The 20,353-nt window shown below is 44.8% G+C and overlaps 3 protein-coding genes, 1 long non-coding RNA gene and 1 other non-coding gene across 8 annotated transcripts; all 5 read right to left on the bottom strand.

The window, feature by feature from the left end:
* Window positions 1-364: 364 nt before the first annotated feature.
* TRNAL-AAG lies at window positions 365-445 on the bottom strand. The gene has a single exon. It is a non-coding gene; the product is annotated as a tRNA-Leu (tRNA).
* Window positions 446-1,076: 631 nt separating this feature from the next.
* LOC120652678 lies at window positions 1,077-5,860 on the bottom strand. Its single transcript, XM_039930566.1, has 4 exons — window positions 5,421-5,860; window positions 2,174-2,243; window positions 1,951-2,044; window positions 1,077-1,435 (listed from the first exon to the last, which is right to left on the bottom strand). Exons 1-3 carry the CDS (start codon window positions 5,799-5,801, stop codon window positions 1,986-1,988), a joined length of 510 nt encoding a protein of 169 aa, XP_039786500.1. The 5' UTR covers window positions 5,802-5,860; the 3' UTR covers window positions 1,077-1,435; window positions 1,951-1,985.
* On the bottom strand, window positions 2,331-5,414 carry LOC120652679. Its single transcript, XR_005666635.1, has 2 exons — window positions 3,538-5,414; window positions 2,331-3,079 (listed from the first exon to the last, which is right to left on the bottom strand). It is a non-coding gene; the product is annotated as an uncharacterized LOC120652679 (long non-coding RNA).
* A 381-nt stretch (window positions 5,861-6,241) lies between the features above and the next one.
* On the bottom strand, window positions 6,242-12,574 carry LOC120652677 (SCAR-like protein 2). Its single transcript, XM_039930565.1, has 9 exons — window positions 12,076-12,574; window positions 11,228-11,388; window positions 10,962-11,085; window positions 10,746-10,875; window positions 10,503-10,570; window positions 7,341-10,407; window positions 7,178-7,261; window positions 6,959-7,066; window positions 6,242-6,864 (listed from the first exon to the last, which is right to left on the bottom strand). The coding sequence occupies exons 1-9, from the start codon at window positions 12,228-12,230 to the stop codon at window positions 6,820-6,822; spliced, it is 3,942 nt and encodes a 1,313-aa protein (XP_039786499.1). The 5' UTR covers window positions 12,231-12,574; the 3' UTR covers window positions 6,242-6,819.
* Window positions 12,575-13,860: 1,286 nt separating this feature from the next.
* On the bottom strand, window positions 13,861-19,067 carry LOC120652676 (U2 small nuclear ribonucleoprotein B''). Of its 4 annotated transcripts, none has more exons than XM_039930564.1 (6): window positions 18,820-19,067; window positions 17,995-18,167; window positions 17,243-17,336; window positions 16,325-16,398; window positions 14,379-14,684; window positions 13,861-14,257 (listed from the first exon to the last, which is right to left on the bottom strand). In XM_039930564.1, exons 1-5 carry the CDS (start codon window positions 18,890-18,892, stop codon window positions 14,403-14,405), a joined length of 696 nt encoding a protein of 231 aa, XP_039786498.1. In that variant the 5' UTR covers window positions 18,893-19,067; the 3' UTR covers window positions 13,861-14,257; window positions 14,379-14,402. The 4 variants fall into 4 exon arrangements, with proteins under 4 accessions (XP_039786498.1, XP_039786496.1, XP_039786497.1 ...); XM_039930562.1 differs by having other exon boundaries at window positions 13,894-14,186; XM_039930563.1 differs by having other exon boundaries at window positions 13,945-14,207.
* Window positions 19,068-20,353: the final 1,286 nt, after the last annotated feature.

The following is a 20,353-nucleotide window of genomic DNA, read 5'->3' as shown; positions in this document are numbered from 1 at the left end:
TTGTTGCATTCTGGTTTATTTTCTAAAGAGGGTGCAGGAACTACTGGCACATGAAACTGAAACTCGTCAGAATTAGTTGCGGCCATACTAACGGCTCCATTTGCATAAAATCGAGATTGTTATGGACTGGATGCAAAACAATACGCATATGATAGGTTTGAGAAAATAAAGGTCAACAAAGAAACAATAAATAAAAACGAATAAAATTTGCATATGATAGATTGAGAAAATTAACGTAAACAAAAAACAACAAACGGAAATGGGAAAAAAATGGAGACTGTTATAGATTGGACGCAAAACGGTACGCATATTGAAAGGTTTGAGAGAAAAAAACAGAAGTCATCCAAAAAGGAAAAAAAAATTCTGTTGAGAGTGGGATTTGAACCCACGCCCTTTCGGACCAGAACCTTAATCTGGCGCCTTAGGCCAACTCGGCCATCTCAACCTTCAGATGTTAAGGCTTGTCCTGATGAAATTTTGTTCATTATTATTTTCTTGCATGAACGGGACAATAACGCGAGCATTCCTCCTTGCTCTATATTCCCGTTGTTTTTTAGTGTTTGAGACTATGCGCATTGCCCATGAGCGGTTTGCGACGATTTTTGAGTGTTCGGGAGGATCTAGCGTTACAACTTCCCACATCCATCTTGTTCTTGAGCTCCTCGCAGACGTCGTTGCCCGATTCCTTGCATATGCTGCCGATCCCCATACATTGAGGCGACGCATGGAGCACAGGTTGCAGGAGGCAGGTGCTCAGGGTCAGGAATAGGGTTGAGAGGGATAGGAAAGTGCAAAGAGTTCACCCCGGTATTAGTACCATCCTTCCTGAAATCAACTCTTAACTTTAGGACGGGGAAGATTAGTTCCAATTTTGGTGTGAAGTTTATAGATTAATTGTCGAGGGTCTCCAAATTACACGCCAAAGTGATTGGAGTCTCAAAATTAGTAAGGGTGGTGGTCAAGAAGGAAGAGTGATGACATTAGAACCACACGATCCTTAGGTTAAGAACGACTCCAAACCTGGGCGTTTTATAGGTTAATTAGCACTACAGATCAAATGATTTGCCAATCTTTAGCCACAAGTCAATTCAAAATTCCCATATATTTGAATATGATCAATATCTCTGATGATGCACATGTACTAGTGGCAAGACATGCAATAGAATATCCTGCTCCTGGTATGTTCAGTGTAAATCCATTCTGAGAATTGTACTTTTCAGATGACAAGCAGATTTGACACAAAACAAAAAGGGCAGCAGAAAACCCTAAAACATAACAATACAGTGTAGTGAAAAAAAAAGAAAAAAACCAAAAACACCACATTAATATCTAACCAGCATGATAAGTATCAGAGACAATGGACGGATTCTTCAACAGAACTGCATATCTGAAGCTTCAAGCAGTAGTTTGTGTTGCTTCGCTGGTTTTGTAGTCACTGCAGAGTAAAAGGATTTATGGGTTTATATTGCTGATATAAGGCACGATAAAGCATAGAAATAAAGATCAATTCATATACAGACCTTGACTTTCTGGGTTAGAACAGATTCTAAACTTTAAAGAAAATGGTAAAGTTTCACGGGAATAGAGGAAAAGTAAAGTTATGTGTTCCAGATCTTTTTAGTGTTTGTTACTTTTGCTGAGATAGGAGTGAGTCTGATCATATATTAGAACAATTTTGTAGAACCCCTGAACCTTGATCATTAAGGAAAATTGACTGTCAGAAAAAAATGACTAAACAAATACATGGGACATAGAAAAGGTCTTATAGCAAGCCATCATATCTTCTTGATCCTGCTGTCTATTGAAAATGCTTACCAGCCAAAAAATATATAGCATACTAATGAACTAAGAAATATGTTTTCAATTAAGCGACTCAATTATGATGGTTAGTGTCCAAGAAAAAGAGGAAAATCTGGATCACATGGGCACATAGAGGGACATGAAACTTACCCCCATTAAATGGATTAATAACTCTCAAGATTTCCTTATTTGTATGTTTCCTTGGTATCATCTGAAACTGAGTCCGAGTCACTAGCATTGTAACCTGCAAAACAAGAACCTGTCAGATATAGCAAAATAGTAGAAGATCACATGCATCTATACAGTTGCTGGCAAGATGAAGACACCAGAAGCCTTGGAAATGTTGAAATGAAGGTGGAACATGGCTGCAAACCTGGGCGTTTATTGCTAACTTTCCAGACTGTAGATCGATATCTTGATGCTTTCTCCATCCAAACTCTTGCCTATACGATGGTGTTGGTCAGTCAAACTTTTTTAATGCTACAACATAAACCATCACGGAATCCAATATAAGAAATAGGAACCTCGGGAAAAAAAGTTCAATGATAGGACTTCTCCTCATTACTTTTCAATTATCAAACAGCACATATATTCTACGTTGCACGGATACTTGGCTGAACACGCGTATCGCGTATCGGATATGGATACGTATCCGATACGCGTCCGATACGCGTCCGATACGTATCCAATAAGTATCCGATTTTTATTAAATAAAAAAAACGGATACGCGTCCTGATACGTATCAAGTTCATGGATACGGCATATCACCGTTTCGTGGATACGGCCCAGCCCAATAACATGTCGCATATCCCCCGTCGCCCTAGCCAGCAGCGCGCCGCACTCCCGCACTCCCGCATCACGCCGTCCCTGCTCGCCGCCCGCCGCCCGCCCGCCCGCCGGCGACGAGCACCCGTCCCTGCTCGCCGGCGACGAGCTCCGTCCCTGCTCGCCGGCGACGTGCTCCGTCCCTACTCGCCGGCGACGAGTACCGCCCCTGCGACGTGGATCCAGCTCCGGTGAGTTATCCTATCCCCTTCCGGCCTTCCCCAATCTCGATCTCCTCTTCTTCTTGAGTTCGTAGCCAGTTGCTGTTTGATTTCCTTGCTACCCACTTCGTCTTCCTCTCCCCAATCTCGATCTGTTCCCTCTCCGGCTCTCCCCAATCTCGATCTGTTCTGTTTCAGCAGTGGAGTTAGTGAGTTTTGTTGCTTGATTGCTTGTATGCAGTAGATGGCATCTCCCAATTTGAGCGGTGCTAGTGCAACTGGTAGCGTAGGATCTGCAGCCACAGAGGCAACAAACATCAAGGCTCCACTTTGGGATCATGTCACCATTTTAGAGAAGCCAAGATCTGGTGGAGAAAATACTATGTGGAAATGCAAGTACTGTCCAATGCAAAAACTGAGTAGTTACAGTAGAGTTGAAGCTCATTTGCTGCAGAAGGGGGGAAAGGGAATAGGTAAATGTCCTAATGTTACATATGAGATGCTTAGTGCAATGAGGAAGGAAATTGAAAGGTGCAAGAATCTGGTGGAAAGATCCAAGTCAAGAACTGTTTCTCTGCCTACTGCTCCTTCCTCGAGCAATACTGATGACACCAACAAGAGGACCAAGAGGGGGGCCCTTTCTCAATTGGAAAAGGCTTGGAGACTGGAAGACCGTAACCACTTGGATGCTTTAATCAGTAGAGCAATTTATTCTGGAGGGGTATCTTTCAATTTTTTGAGAAATCCATACCTTCGAGAAGCCTTTTCCTTTGCTTGCAGCCGCAACATGCAAGGTTATGTGAGAGTTAGAGAGGGACTGCTGAAGCAAGAAAGGAGGCACATAGAGCGGTTGTTGGAGAGCACAAAGAGCACATGGCCAGAGAAGGGAGTAACAATCTGCACTGATGGTTGGTCAGATCCTCAAAGGCGACCAATAATCAATTTTGTTGCTGTTTGTGACAAGTCACCTATGTTCTTGAGGGCTGATAATTGTCAAGGTGAGATCAAAAACATGGACTACATTGCTGACAAGTTGAGAGGTATAATTGATGAAGTAGGTTGAGATAATGTAGTGCAAATCATTACAGACAATGCTTCAAATTGCAAAGGTGCTGGTCTCATTATTGAGGCTGAGTATAAAAACATATTTTGGACACCATGTGTTGTGCATACCCTCAACCTTGCTATGAAAAGTATATGTGAACCAAAAATAGGAAACAATCCTTCTGATGATGAGATATTTATTTGGCAGCAACTTGAATTTATATATGATGTCAAAACTGAGGCTGCTTTGATAAAGAATTTTATCATGAATCATGGCATGCGGCTTTCAATGTTCAATGAGTTCAGCCGTTTGAAGTTACTTTCTATTGCTGAAACAAGATTTGCCTCTGTTGTATGTTTGTTGAAGCAGTTTGTTGAGGTAAAATCAGCCCTCCAACAAATGGTGATTAGTGACAAATGGAGCATCTACAAAGAAGCCAGAGATGATTCTCCAACTCCAACGGCCCAAATTGTCAAGGACTTGATACTTAATGATGTATGGTGGGACAAGGTGGACTACATTCTTAGGATTACCACTCCTATATACGAAATGATTCGTATGACAGACACCGACACACCATGCCTTCACTTAGTTTATGAGATGTGGGATTCAATGATAGGTAAAGTGAAGAAAGTCATATATCGATATGAGGGCAAGCAAGAAGATGAGGAATCAGACTTGTACTCAGTTATTTATGACATACTGATTGCTAGGTGGACAAAAGGAAATAATCCACTACACTGTTTAGCTCATTATTATGCGCTCTTGTGAAACCTATTCCGAATTCTAGTGCACAACAGAATTTTGGTGGATCGATACGGTTAATCCATTCTTGCGACTTTTTAACTTCTTTACATGAGCACCTCTTTGTGCACCTACTATTCAATTTTTATCACACAGTTCATGAGAAATGGAAGGTGGTCTTTCACCTCTCTCCTCTGTTCTAAGAATACTCTTTACTTTACACATTGTTAGCTCTAGAATGTAAATGTTAAGCACAGAAAATATGATAACAAGAAAGTAGTACTGTTCAAAAAAGGAATTACCAGCCAGTACCACTTGTAGCATCTTAACAGCAAGATTAGCACAACTGAAAAGGCAATTTGTACTTTTATCAACAAATTGCAGTGGAACATGTTGTGATGAATCTGCTGTGTATATTCTTCATGTCCCCAAACTAATAATCATAGCTGTCTAAGCAGGAAATTTTAAGAATAGCAGATCACAGCTTGACAGCTTATTCCTTTCTATTCTTTTCTGCAAATACTCGTATCACAGGACAAATATGCAATAAAACGTTCATAATTGCTTGCTAATCTACCAGAACGTACACCAGTAAACACACAAACTCTATTAAACCTATCTCCCCACTGGCAAGCATTGCAACAGCAAACCCCACCTAAATTCATGACAGGTCACTAAGGAAACCTAGGAAAGATCACATAAGAATTATGATGTGAAATCTATTAAAGCTATGAAGTCCTAACCACGATCCAAAGTGAAACCATTCAAAATTCACGAGCTGACATGCCCGGAGGCCAACGATCCATTCAACTCTTTTCACTTCGGAATCCGAACAAACTGCTCACCTTGTGCTCGTTCTTGTTGACGCCGTATCCACTGCGGTACATCTGGCCGACAAGCACCTGCATGGTGATGTCGCCGGCGCGCGCCTCCTTGAGCGCGTCCTGGAACCACCGCCTCGTGCAGTCTGACACCACCTCCGCGAGCGGCACCCGCTCGTCCTCCTGGAGCCCGCACGCCGCCGCCAAATCCCGCACCTCGGCGCGCCCAGAGCTGGCCGCCGCAGCGGCGGCGGCGGCGGAGTTCCTGGGCGTATCCAGCGGGGCGGGCGGCGTATTCGCTGCCTTCCCGGCGGTGGATGAGGAGGAAGAGGGGGAGCGGAGGCTCCGGGCGTAGGAGCGGACCGCGGCGGCGGCTACGGCGGCGGCCTGGAGGCGCTTGCCCATGCAAAGGCCCTTGGGCGAGGAGTGGAAGCGGATTTGGGAGGATTGTGAGGGGCTTTTGTGCGAAAAGGAGGTGTCCTCTCTTGCCCGTGGTGGAAAAGTTAGGTGGCGCCGAAGGGAAGAGCTGGAATATTAGTGGTAGACTTCAAAAACTTTTTTTTCTTTTCTTTTTCTTTCTTTGGCTTTTGCCTTTTCGATTTCTATGATCGGAATGGCCGCTGACAAAGTAACCGGCTCCATCCTAAACTTCGATTGAATGAAGTCCTTCTGAACTGAAATGATGAATTGGTGTGGTAAAGACATGTCAATTTTAAAAAAAACAACTGCCAAAAAACTAAAATGTATACTTTCTAAATGGTTAGTGAAAATGCATAGCTTTGCGATCTTTTACCCACAAAAATTGTAACTACTGGTCTACTGCACATCAATCAAGATTGGTTTAAGTAAACAATACTTGAAGATTGCATCTTCATGTACACTCCACATTTCCTGCACGGTTGCACCTGCACCTCAAATTGATGCACCGCTGCAACTCGCCTCATAATCTCAGATAAGCCATTGCCCGATTCAGATGATCTGTACACTGAAGTTGCTTGGTCTAGCTGCTTCACATTTGTATAGGACAGCCCAACACTCATGCTTCTTTCTGTACACTCACATCAAGATTTTTTTTATAAAAAAACACACACACACACACTAGTGACTAGTCCTACTACAAATATACAATCTTTCAGGAAGCTAGCGCATCGAAAGATAAATAAACATATGACGCGCTTCAGAACGTAACAGGCACTACTAGTAGATAGGGGCGCACTTCTGCATGCGTTGCTTGCTCCATTTCCTGGCATAGTGGCATCCTTGCCATGAGCTTTGTTTGGTCCGGACCAAATGTTTTGGCATGATGAAGCCTTGCATCCATTTCATCTTTTTATCCATGCAAGAATAGGAGCAGAAATGCTTGGGTCGGCACAACACTTGTGAAGCATGTATCGTCAAGAGCCAGATTTCTCAGAGGAAACAGCTACTCATCACTCCAGCTGTCCTCGTCATCGTCATCAGCAACAGCCTGTTTCTTACAAGAACGAATCGCCATTTAGTCGTAGGTGATGCAGCTATGATCGAATGAAATTTTAGAAAGATGTGGAACGTCTTAAAATAACCTGGCGAATCGCGTGGGCTCTCTCGATGATGGCCACAACTTGTAAGTTCGTTCTTGGACCACCCATCACACTTGGCCTCTTTGCAATAACAGGCTTCAAGTTGAAAGACTGAAACAAGTAACATCGGTTTGAGGCACATTAAGCATGCTTTGATCGTATTCCCTTTAAAAAACACTATAATGGTTATCATTTGAGTTGGATGTAGCCTTCAACTCTTACCTTGTTCTTTATCTCCTCCAGAATCGTGTTCTTCTCATCTGAAAGATTACTTGAAGGCTGAACCAAAGCTGGAGCCTTTCTTAGCTGAAAAGAATTAAAAGGAAAATATCTGATCAGGTGAATAAGTTAAAATGATTTAAAGCAATTTATGAAGTAACCTTACCATGCTTCTGTCATGAGAAGTAACGGGAAGTAGAGGATATCTAGGTGGTTTTGGCACTGGATGACTCGGTGATTTTGCCAGCTCCTCTTCTAATGCAGAAGAAAACTCCCCTGCCTTGTCATCAGAATCACCATGTTCACCTTTTTCCTGTTGTGCTGTCAAGTCAGGATTCAGCACATTATCCTGTTTATGAGCACCATTTGATTTGTTTTCTCCTGAATCTACAACTTTGTTGCCACCTGTAGCCGAGAATTCCTTAACATTATAATCAATGGCCGTTTCATGCTTATCTTTTGCCTTTTCTCCTGACAAACCAGCAATGTACAAGCCACTGCAATCATAAACGCCATTGCTTACGTGGTGGTTTCCTTCTTGTTCTGGTATAAATTTTATGTTACCAAAATCTGACCATGCTTCTTCAGGAATAACTATAAGCTCATGTAACTGAGAAATGTGCAGATTTTCACTTCTTACTGGAGCAACTTCTGCCACATATTCGCTTTCTGACGAGGAAAGCAGATTAGAAACCTCAACATCATACTCTTTATCTCCTTGGCAGTGATTTTCTTGAGAATCCCGATTAAGCAATTGATTTGTATCATGATCATCAGGAATCATTGACTGTAACATTTCATTATGTGAACTGGAGCCTATATGCAGACTATTTTCCTGAATAATTTCAGCGAATTCATTTCTTTTATCCAGCGAAGAGTTCCCTTCGCTTTCTTGGTGTTTTACCGGAGGTTTTGGCCTTGGTGGTCGCCCAATCTTCGCAGATAAAGATGATGACCCCATCTGAAGCTTGTTTGTTCGCCACTGCACCGGTGGAAGAGGTGGAAGCGGCGGCGCATCTTCAGAAGAACCTTTTTCTTGTGCACTTCCATAAGTTGGTTGAGCAGGAAGGACATTCAATGACTGCTGCATTGCACCATTGAGCATCCAATCAAAGCTTGAAATGATTGGTGGAGGAATATCTCTGGCGTAAGGAGCTGGTGGATCTCCAGAAGCTTCAGTTCTGCTGTTGCACGAATTAGGTGTTTCTTGATGCACAACTGGATGCAATTCATGATTTTCCTCGGTGTTTACCATTAGTTCTGGAGTTACAGCCACCATGGATGAGCTGCGCAGCGACCCTTGACCGTTTTGTAAAACAATTTCGGAGCTGCTGATTACTGCGTCTTGTCCAAAAGTAGATTCTGGATGTGAATAGTGCTGCTTATCATCTGGCATGGCATCTTCTCTATCAATTTCTGACTCGGTTACTACCATAGATACAACAGTATCTGTCAATGTTTCTGACAGTGTCATATGCTCCACTTCAGGGGTGTAGCTGTCAGTGACCTTACATGACACCGTGTCATCTTCATCTGAGAGAGTTACTGGAGTTATCCGGCAAGGATCATCAGATTGCTTGGATGAAACCGGTGAGGAGTTCATACCATCTGAAATTGCTTGCTCTTCTATGTACTCAGCAGTTTCATCATCCAATACATATGCATCAGATTTATTGCTTTCTTCGACTTCTTCCTCATTCATCAGCTCCGTGTAAGTGCCGGCTTCTTTCAAGTCGTCACCCGTATCAGAAGCATTTTCTGAAATGACATCATTATCAGTGTCCTCAGTCACTTCCCTGTCAGGATGTTCCTCAAACTTCTCATGAGTATGTTCATGGTTGAGCACTCCAGTAGATGAATGCTCATCAGGTGCAGTACTTGCACATCCTTTTTCCTCTTGGGAACTGGGTGATGTGATGATGCCTGTCAAGGAGACAATGTTGGAGTCCTGAAATATATTTCCATCATCAGGGACTGAATCATGTGGACTGTCAGTAGGTGGAACATCATGCTCTGACTCATGGTTCAATTCTTCCTGCTGGCATTTTCTTGAGCCCACATCATCATGGGGCGAGTCTGAAGGAATTTTTTGCGCAGCACTCTCCTTAATTTCAAGAGGAGGATCATACATTTCCAGGTACTTGACATCACATCCCTCGCCATTTGCTTCGAAGTCATATAAGTCAGTGTCTTGAGTACCATCATACTTCAGCTCAAGCAGTTGCTTCGCCATGGTCCGGAGGGAATCAGAGAAAGGGTCATGCTTCTTGGAGAGTTTCCTTGGCAGAATACCAACTTTTGAAGCAATCAGCTCCATGCCACCGATATACTTGGACCTCTTGCTTGCTATTTTCTTGAACGAAATGGTTGCGATGCTGGAATTCTCCTTGGATTCCTTGCTCTTCTTTATAATATCTTGTGTGCCATTTGATGCAGCACTGGTGACACTGCCATGGCAGCCTGTTTCTTCAGTAGCTTGCTCTCTTACGCCAGATTCTGAAGCATGGAAATCTTCGGTGAGCAATTCCTCCAAGGAACTACTCCTCTCGTGATCCCAAGAAGCCGGCTTTTCTCGCTCAAACAGTTCCTCCAACGAGCTAGTCCTCTCATGTTCACCAACAATTGGTTTGATCTGTGGTGTCGAGACAATAGCTTCTTCTTCATCCTGGTTACTCATATCTCTGTTTCCTGACGCAACATCTGACCTGTCTTTCTTCTCGAAGCTGCTAGACCTGGACAATCTAGCATTTTGAGCGTCGGAGCATGTCTTGCCTGAATCCATCCGAGTAAAGGCATGGTGTCCATGGTCTCTGCGTTCCGAGTCTATCTCTGCTTCAGAATCCATCGTGGTCAGCGCGTCCACGTAGATATCAACTTCGGAGTTGTATCCCTTGCTGCTTCCTGCTGACCGAGCATCTGAAGAACGTGATAGGGCTTCTTCAGAAATCGGTCTGTTCTTGCGAATAGTGGCATTGACTTTGTCCATGCTGATGGACGTGTCTACCATAATGTCTCTCTCTTCAGTGTTTGAGTGAGGCGAATCAATCTCGGAGGTACGCACTTCTGATTGGTCAAGTGTGGGGGGTTTCTCCTCTGACGAAGCCTTTTCATACAGATTCTGCATATGTAGGCTGAAGCTTTGGAATACAGATCCATTTCGTTGGTGGTACTTCAGTCGTCTGCGGTTCGTGGGAATTTCTTCCATAGCTTCGCCAGACAAACCAGCCTCCACTCTACAGAAATATACAGAGTAGTAACGTTTTTAGAAGAAAAAAAGTTAGCAAAACATACTATTGGTACACTTCAAAGAGTTTAAGAGGAACAGTACTTGGAGTCAGCGTCGGCTGCATTTGGGGATTGGAAAATCTCACCATTCTGAAGGTTAGGCCTGATCTCCTGCAAGAGTGGAACAAAATAATTTGAATGTTCCTATCACTGAAGTTCAGTCTGTTGGTTCCCAGGTTACACCGGATCTATCAAAATTCCTAAAGGAGAGCGATAGTGCACACGTTTACTAGACTACATATGAACTAGTGATGACAGTTGACAGCACTTCGAAAGTGTTTATTACCATGGCTTTCAGAGGTCTTCTCTCACTTTGAATCCCTTCCTGCAGCAAGGTAGAACATGCGGAATCCGTCTTGAAGAATGACGGGTCAGTGTATCTCTTCAAGCACGCCCCCTCACCACCGATATCATACCTGTGAGTTGAACAATACTGCAACCGTCATGCATAATCCAAGTTTTCAGTATCCATAACTCGCTAGTAATAGCTCATCGCGCATACTTGTCAAGCATGAACAGTTTGGGAGGCCCGCGGCACTGCTTGATGGACGTCATGATGAAGCGAGGCATGTCGCCTCTTGTCACAACCCCATGCTCCACCCTCGGATTGGAATGCCAATCAACCCCTGCAAAAGAGACCAAAGTACCAAAAACAAAAGGCGGCTTTGTAAAATGGGCGAACAAAAAAATACATATTATTTTCTGAAAAATTGGTAGCTAGTGAAGGATGAGCTGTGAAAGAGAAGCTTGTACTTATATGGAACCCACCCCTGTTAGAAGCTATGTATAGGTAGTCCCTCTGGCAGGATTCTCTCTCTTGCAGTGGCAGCTCTGCCTCCAGCTGCTGCACCCGGAGCATGAGGCCGTGCCCACGCGCAGACGTGCTCATCACCTCATCATACAGACCATGGAACACCTGCGCAGCGAATCTGCAGGCATGCAATGGGGGCCGATCAGTGGAATCATTTGTCACAGTATGGATTTGCGCCACATCTGCCTGAAATTTCGGTTTCAGCGAATGTCAAATACGGCTTCCTCCATTCATGGTGGTCAAACCATGGTCGCTTAGATGATAATTTGTACTTTTCCTTGCTTCAATCTTCAGGTGCCAGAAACCATCAGAGCTTTCTTGCATAGATGATTTTTTTTAAAATTTAAAAAAGGACAGTTATAATGGCAAGGAAGCGGTTGATCACAATTATGAAATAAAGCGATAACATAATTATTGTTCGTGTCGCTGAGCTAGGACCATCAACATGCGTAATTACGTTAAAGTCAAACGCCCAATACATCTATCACCTACCTAGCTACCGTCTTTGTCAAAATTGTCAAAAAGGAAAATAGATTCGAAAAAACCTACCATTTTTCTCATAACAAAAGCATTAGGTGATCTACTACGAACAGAAACCAAACAAATGCGATTGACCCAGGAATGATGACGCAACAATTCCTAATGCATGCCACCATGAACCCGTTACTCGCCCAGGGAAAACAAGACGGCTCGAACCGCGAATGCAAGTATGCAAGCGAAGAAGCCAAACCAAATAACAAAGACGAGGCAAGGGCAATCATGGCGCGAGCGGAGAGGGCGTGAGAGGGTGCGGCGGCGCACGTACTCCGCGAGGTCGCCGAGCTGGCGGAGGACGCCGACGAGGCCGGCCATGGCGACGCCATCGAGGACGGCCTCCGGGTCGTGCTGGTCGGCCGCGCGGTAGAGGTCGCGGCCGCCGAGCGCGTACTCGTTCCCGACCGCGTGCCGCGACAGGGGCATTGCCCGCGATCCTTGAGGCGCCTCTCCTCCTCCTTGCCGCTGTTCCTGCCGCCGCCGGCGCCCGCTGCCGCGGCAGCTTCTCTTCTGCTCCTCCGGCCACCGATCCCGGCGGCGGCGCGGGCAGGAGCGCACGGCCCTGCAAAGATATGTCCTGCCCTCACGCTTTCGTCCTCGCCAACTGAAGTCTCTACAGATCGGCGTGGTGGTGGTGGTGGTGGTTGCCTCGCCGCGGCAGGACGGCCTTTTGTTTCTTCCTCCTCCCGCTCGCTGTCTCGTAGTACATGCAGGGGCGTCAACATGAGAGGGGGAGAGGAGTTGAGGAGGTTAGTTTCGCGTCTCGAATTTTGTTTGCGCTCGGCTGCTCGCTTCGTCGTCCCTCCTTGGCTGGGGGGGAGGTCGAGCCGGGTGGGACCCGCAAGGGTGCCCCCACCGGATGCCGGGGCCCATACCTTCGGCGTAGTGCATGTGAACTCGTGATCGCGTGCCCATTTACTGCCGCGCCCGCCCGCCGCCCGTGCGTACGTGCGTCGGTTAATGAACCTGACTCGGATCGCAAGGTAAAAATTCTCATGAACCGCCGCAACAGGGTCGAGTGTGCCGTGGCCATGGCAGCACAGGTGTCATCATCGCTTCATCATACTCTGGCAGGCTTGCGGCAGCGACACCGTCGTCGCGCTCCTTTTTTATATTTCCCCCACCTTCTTCCATGCCCCTTTCCAATGTCACGGACGAGGATGCGGCCAAGAAGCTGCTTACGTTTATTCCCTCTTCTTTTTTTCCGACGGAAATTGCTTACTTTGTGCAATTGTGCTTGTCAGAAGTAGACACGCCTCACTATTTTAGGAAGAAACGATACATCCCCATCCTCCAGAGGGGTCTAACCAGCGAGCAGTTATAACTACCGATCCCGACCTTTCCTTCCATGCACATCTTCGCCATGACCATGACACGGTACTGCGCGGCATTTACTCTCTTTTTTCCTATTACAGAGTGCGGCATTTACTCGAACCCCCACCGTATAACCGCGAAAACTCTTTTACTGCCGTTTTACTGTTGATGACATGAAGAAAAGAGTATTTGTGACTCCAAATTACCCAACCGTACCCCTCTCTGGTCAAGAAGTGGATCCTCAAAGGCAGAGGGGATGCGCTCTCCACCATAGTCACATGATCTCCCCCGTCCGTTACACGACAAGATGACTATTCATCACAACCCACAAGGCTACAAGATTTCCGGGTTGGTTTGCCACGACGATACGGCCGGCGCTCAGGACCAGCGACAGGCAAGACCACCTGCAAAAACTCAACCCAACCCCACCGCCCACCTATTCCGATTTCCGACCAGACAAGACTACACAGTACATAGCATAGCTCACACGGGCGAGCACCACCCAGCGCCAACAGAGACGCGCACCCACAAAAAGCAACGGACCAAAGGGCTACGACTACGACCACACCAGCTACACTACACAAGGGCCGCATCAGCCTACTCCGCCGTTGCCGACCACCCCCGCAACGAACGACCACCACGCCGATGCATGGCTTCGCATGGACTGATGGACACACACCGCGCGCGCACGTACGTTCATGGACTTCAAAGCTACTCATACGCACACCTAACGGGGGGCTAATTGAGGGCCACGAGGGCAACAGCAATCCCATAATGGCCAAATAGTAGGGAGGAGAAGGCCGCACGCCTTCCCATTAGAAAAGGGAGCCACGAAACCTACCATCCCACTACTGAAATACTTGTTCAACAATCATGCCCGCAACTACTTGGGGGCGACACCTCTGATTCGGGCAAATATACTATGGCACATACACCTCGTTCATCTTGACCAGGGTGTGTAGGGGCATCATTTTCTCTTCGCCGTTAAGGAAGGGGAACGCGCCCATGACTCGTCCAGCTTCTACTACGACTGCTGGCGGCAAGTCCAGCAGATGATGAAGCCGCCGCCTACACAGGCACAATACCAGGCTTGACAAGAGCAGAAAGGCAGGGTGAGCAGAAAGACCGAGGGACCAAACCTGATTTAAAAGTGGCAAGAGTTAAAACTTCTAAATTAAGCGAGTTCTTTCCAAAAATACAGTGTCAGAAAGCTGGTACTGCAGGTTGATTTCGACAGGCGGGGCGAAAAAAAGATGTTACGAGTACAGGGGTTTCGGGCGCTTCTCATTTTTTGGCGTAGGATATAGCCATAGGGTTCTCTGGGGTGATCTTGAAGCCCTGGAGGGCCTGCATCGCGATATGGGACTGGCTGTCGTCCTCAAACTCCACGAAAGCGATGCCTGGCTTGGCTGCGATCATCCGGACTTCTCGGAAGCCAGGATACTGTTGGAACAGGATCTGGAGCATCATGCTTGTGGTCTGGTCCGGCAAGTTCTGGATGAAGAGGATGTTGTTGGGAGGAAGATGCTCTTGAGAGACCTTGCTCAGCCGAGAGGCTTGGTATCCCTACACACAAGTTGTCAAAGCAGCTCGATCAAACAATTACTAGGCACAAGAAACCAGCGCATCACCATCAACATATTGTTAGTTGAAATTCATGCAGGCGTGATGATAATCTAAACCTAGTAAGTACACCAGAGCGTGTTTCAATTGACATACATTGTATGTAAGGATGACGATTCATTCAGGAAGATTATTGGACCATGAGAAGGATATGCTATCTCACTAACTAATATCCCATCAAATCCACATCACGTAAGATGAAGGGTCACATTACCATGAGCTTGATAGTTCTCATTCTTGTAGGCTAGATGGGAGAAATTTTTGAATCAGGATACTGGCGAGCTGAGCTGATATACCTAACAGAATTAAATATGGAAACGCAAGTCTTCTTAGGCTAGAGTCCCACTATAAGAGTATGTAACAAGCACTTCGGTTTTAAGAGCAGACGATAGTTTTTTTTTCCAATGTCCATTGCTCAAATTGACCACGTAGACCACTCATGGAATTGGGATGTAGACATATAATTCATAAAACTTACAATGATGCCTTTGAGTCTTTCAAAGGTACCATTGGTATTCACATTGTCACTGCTCAAACTAAATTGACCTTTGGATAGATCTGCTCCTCTCTACTCCAATTTTTTCCTGGGAATCCCATCTAACATCCCCTCTATTCTGATGTTTGATAACTTTATGTACAGTTCTGAGTCTAACATGTTATGCCTACATATTTAACCTACAACCTAATCGTACCCAATCAGTAGCAGGTCTGTCCTCATGAGAGCTTCCAGGTAGCAGGAGTTAGGACTGAAAAATTCTGGAAGTACAAAGGTACTGCTAACCTATTAAGAAAAGGATATTGTTCCACTTTGATTTTCTTTCAAAAAAACATTTAGCCAAGCCAGAAGGATAAAAATAAACTACTGCAAACAGAATGGAACAACAGCAGTAATAACTAATGAGTATCTTAGCTGTCAAGTACAACCTAATGCAAAACAGGTAAATTGTTCTTTCAGAGCAGTTCGGCTTAAAAAGACTACAGAGTGGCTGAGTTATGTATTGTGAAACAACCTTTTTTCTCAAGGTCAAAATCAAATAAAGTTGACATATGACCATTACAGTGACCAGTTTAATGACTAACAAATGCTTGAACACAGTCAGATGCTGTTAAGCTTTACAGTTGCACTTGGTCACTAAAAGGGTACCATATAGTCTAGTAAACCCATTCAGGAATGTTGGAGAGCCATTATTGTCACTAACAGAATAATGATAACCCTAGCCCAATCACTAGAAGACATTTAAAAAATAATGAGCAATAGAAGACTTATGACAAATTTGTATGCAGACTACTTAGTTCCTATATTATGAACATACGTTAACAATTCACATATAGAAGCCATGTGCGCATGTTGACCTTCTTGTGTTAGCTTGCACAAAATAGATGAACAAAAGCACAAAATCTAAACTTTATATTCAAAAGCACCACCAAGATACATAAGGTAAGGATAGGCTGGTGGTCTGGTAGGATAGGCAAAATTCTGCAGTGCAGTCACACAACTGTTGTACAAGGACCAAGACAAGCCTGATTAAACAATAAAGTAGCAGATAAAGGAAATAGGGCTTGTAAAGCAGGAGCAAGCTTACAGTTCCATTGCTTTGAGTAGAAGCATTGGGACCAGATTGTTGTGCCTCTTCTGCTCGTCGTTTTTTCTCAGCAGCTAAAAAGGAAACAAGAGACAAGTATGGAAAAATAGTGAGTGCACATTTCCAAAACTCCAAAATGCAAAAAAAAAAAGACAATAAAATTTAGTCCTGAAACTGTAAATCAAAAGTAGAGCAATGCCAGACGGATGAGACAAGTTTTATATCTGAAGGATAACAACAGAAATAGGATGCAATAGCTTCCTTTTGTCCAAATAGTAGCTAGTTGTCCAACCACATTCCTATGCAATAAAACAGACTCCAATATACAAAACAAAAGAGGTCATCCTTGAGTATTACGGTCCCTATTCCCTAAAATTGCTATGGTATTGAAGGCCTTTTGGCATAAACTCCTTTGATTTACATAGTTGCAATGATGAGATGGGACCTAAGTTAATTACTTTTACAAGTTAGGGACTAAAAATGGAGGGATGTAAATTTAGACAATGAGATAGATAAACATGTAACTTTAAGGACATGCGGTGTAGTTTACTCTCTCACAAACAAACAAAAAGGGTCAATTTTATGTTTAGATCACAGATACAAAATAGACGCATTCATGAACATTGTATATTCTCCTGACTTCTCGAAACAATACACAGCATATTAGCAGCTGGCAATCCCATACAAGGGAAGTATATCCATAAGTGATGTAGAAAACCTTAAACCCCACAGGTCACTATATGTTTAAAATGTACACGCTCTAACGTTGAAGACAAACATAGTGCCAGCTTAAACTAGTGAAGAATTCATTTCTGTACTAAGCTAATGTATGCACTAGGATTGTTGATCACTTAAACACCAGACTTGTTGCATAAACCATATCAAGGAAACGTAGCTGAAGCATGCAATTAGAATTACCTTTCTCCTCCTGCTTCTTTCTTTTCTCCTTAGGAGCATAAGTACCATCTTCTTTTGCAATACAGTCAGATTTTGTTTTTGCATATTGGACTCGCTGCATGGGGAAAATTTTAGAAGTTAGGTCTGAACCAACATATTTGACAGCACACCACTATTAAGCCTCCATGCCTGATTTCTTCTTAAAATTGTGCATCTAGAAAGAGAGAGAGAGAGAGAGATCCATTTCAACTAAAAAGTAAATAAGCAAGATACTGCTCAAGTAGTAGTACAAAAGGATTTGTCATTTAGTTGTTTAGCATTTAGAGAAGAGAATGCATGAACCGAGTGTGTTTCCTATAGAATTAAAACAAAGATGTGTGCTGACACAATAATATGAAGAAAGCATGACTATCCACATCACTCCATAACACAACATTCACTAAGAGTATTGAGATATGTAAGCCTTTTCCGCTTCAACGACGGGCAGTTACAATGTGCCACCTGTTTCAACAACATATGGCTGCTGGGACCACATGTTGATGAGACAAAGGCTGTGCAATAATTCCCCGAGCAAATTGCAAAATGTTAAACTTGTTCGGGCCTATAACTTGTACTAATCGTTTGGCTCAATACTCAAAGTACGATATTAATATACTCAGCATAGAAACTAAATGACAAGAGGACAACATATCTATTGTACATCTCATGACATGAACAGCGTGACAAGATAAGAGGAGCGGAAAAGGTTTTCTACTAAAATGGACATGCAATACCATTTTTTTGCCGTAGAAATCAAAGTCTTGCAATCCCCGGAAAGCATTGGTAGCAGCTGTAATTTCGCTAAACACCACCCATGCTTGCCCCCTCAGTTTTTGAGTTTTCAAGGCCACCACATCCAGTATCCTTCCATACTGTGAGCACAGGGCATAAAGCGACCTCTTCAATTCTGCAGTGAAGATAATCATACATTGGAGTACGAAACGGCCAAAATGATGCACAAACGTAAAAAAAAAATTAACAAAATAAAACTAAGGTCATGTGAATTATAACAGCGTAGGATCAAACGGCCAAAACAAAAGACGACATTAAGATAAGGCATTCCTGAACACATTTAGGAGTTTTGGACTCTTTGCAACGATATTACTCAGCCACAAATACGACTCCTAGTACAATCAACACGAAACCCCGACCATTGAGCAGGGTCACTATGCCATGATGATGATGTGATGCGAAAGGTGGTAGTTAATACTCTTATCAAATTTCTCGGGAGCCTGTGAATAAATCGCACTAGAATACGCCACTAAAGTTTTGTGAGGCGCGCAGCACGGGAGTATTATTCCCTAATAGTTACAAGCAATATGACTTAGCCAGGTTCCAGTGAGCTACAGTTAAAGCACGAAATGAGCTCAAAACCTAGCGAATTTCCTACTCTGCTACAGCCCAAATTCCAAAATACCCAACGCTCGTCTACCTAGAGAACACGCGAGGGCGCCAACCGAGTCTACACTCTACAGCGACGCGGCGACGAGCAAATACCCAGATCGGGAACTTAGGGTTTTATGAGGGATTCGGCGCCTGGAGGCCCGGGAGAGCGGTACCTTCTTTCTTGACCTTCTCGTTGAGGTTGTTGACGTAGATAGTCTGGTTCGGGGGGATGTCGCCGGACAGCATCTCCTCCTCCTCCGCGGCTGCCGCCGCCGCGCCGCCGAAGATGGAGACGAAGACGGGGAGGGCAGAGACGAGCGCGGGTGGTTTCGGCGGGCCTAGAAGTTCTGGACGGGGTGCGGGGCGAGAGCGTGTTTTGTTTCCTGGATTGGGTTTCTTTCACATGAGTCGATGATACGTGGATCACGACGGTATATATCTAACTTTGGAATATTTTAATGGTACTGATCCAATTTTTCCTCTTTTTTGCCTTTCTTTTGCGATAGGAGCTTCAAACAAGGAAGGGGTGGCGTATGTAATACTTAACCATATAGCGGCCTCATTTGAAGCCCGGTTGCAGTTTGGGTTGCTGAAACACATGTGCATCATCGATGACGGCTCCCCCTCAAAAAATAAAAGAAAGAAACATCGATGAAGGCTTGTCTTGCGAAACTCTTGGCGTTTGAAAGTTGAATCAGCCCCTTGCTGTATGAAGCTTTGACTTTATTTCAGCTACTTTCGTCCCCACAGCCTCAATTTTCTTGACCTTATCTTTCCTCCATTTTTTGCGAAGTCAAGTATCTGAAGAAAATCCGTACAGTCTTCTGAAGTTTGAAGCGGCCCATCTTGTCTTGTTCCACGAACCAAGCCCGCCGTAAGCTCACAGAACGACCAGCACGATTCCTACCCTACCTGGTTCCACTTGCATGGAACGGTTTGTATTGGTTCCCTGTTCAAGTCGGAATCGCGCCACGTAAGCCCACCGAGATCCCTGAACAACGGGGTCAGAGCAGGCTGTCTCTCTTTTTATCGTTTATTAGCTTCGTTCTCTTGGATCGTACAGTCAGTTCGCGCACCGCGTGGTTTGGAGATTGGTGCTCAAGCAAGTTGCTCTGCTTGATTGATTCACTAATAAAAAGAATGAAGACCTGCTCCGCTTAATCTTATTGGCTGTAGCTGTCGGCACCGTTAATCAGGAGCCCAAAAATCGCCCTTACAGCGCCACTTCCGCTTACCGCCGTTGCATGGGTTCGGTTCTGCATGCAGCGGCGCAAGTGGGTCTAGATTACTTGGTTGTAAATTGTAATTTGGGGCCCAGAATACTGGATACGGCGGTGGTGGCAGTGGTTTTGTGCGCTAGCTGTCATCCGGTTGGTTTTGGCATCGCGCCAAGTGACCAATGATGCTGCTGCTGCTGCTGCAGTCGTGCTACGTACTAGGGTAGGGGAAACGGATCCAGTTTCTACTGGGTCTCAAAAGTTTCCACTGCGTCGAGAGTGTACTCCTAGTTTCGCCGCGAGCTCAGATGAGACTTGAGAGGCTGTATGTATGGTGCGGTTGGCGGTTGCCTGAGTGACCAGGCGTTTGCCATCAGATTGATGGGGTCGCTACCTGAAATCGGCCAATTGACCCCAACAGAACGGCAGCCAAATTTGAAAGGGAGCTGCCGCTGCGCTGTTGCGATTTCCTCCGCATGACTCCGCCCTG

The sequence above is a fragment of the Panicum virgatum genome, chromosome 9K (genome assembly GCF_016808335.1).
Source record: "Panicum virgatum strain AP13 chromosome 9K, P.virgatum_v5, whole genome shotgun sequence".
NCBI lineage: Eukaryota > Viridiplantae > Streptophyta > Magnoliopsida > Poales > Poaceae > Panicum > Panicum virgatum.
Note: the sequence above shows the minus strand (reverse complement) of the source record. Positions and strands in the feature narration are given on the sequence as shown.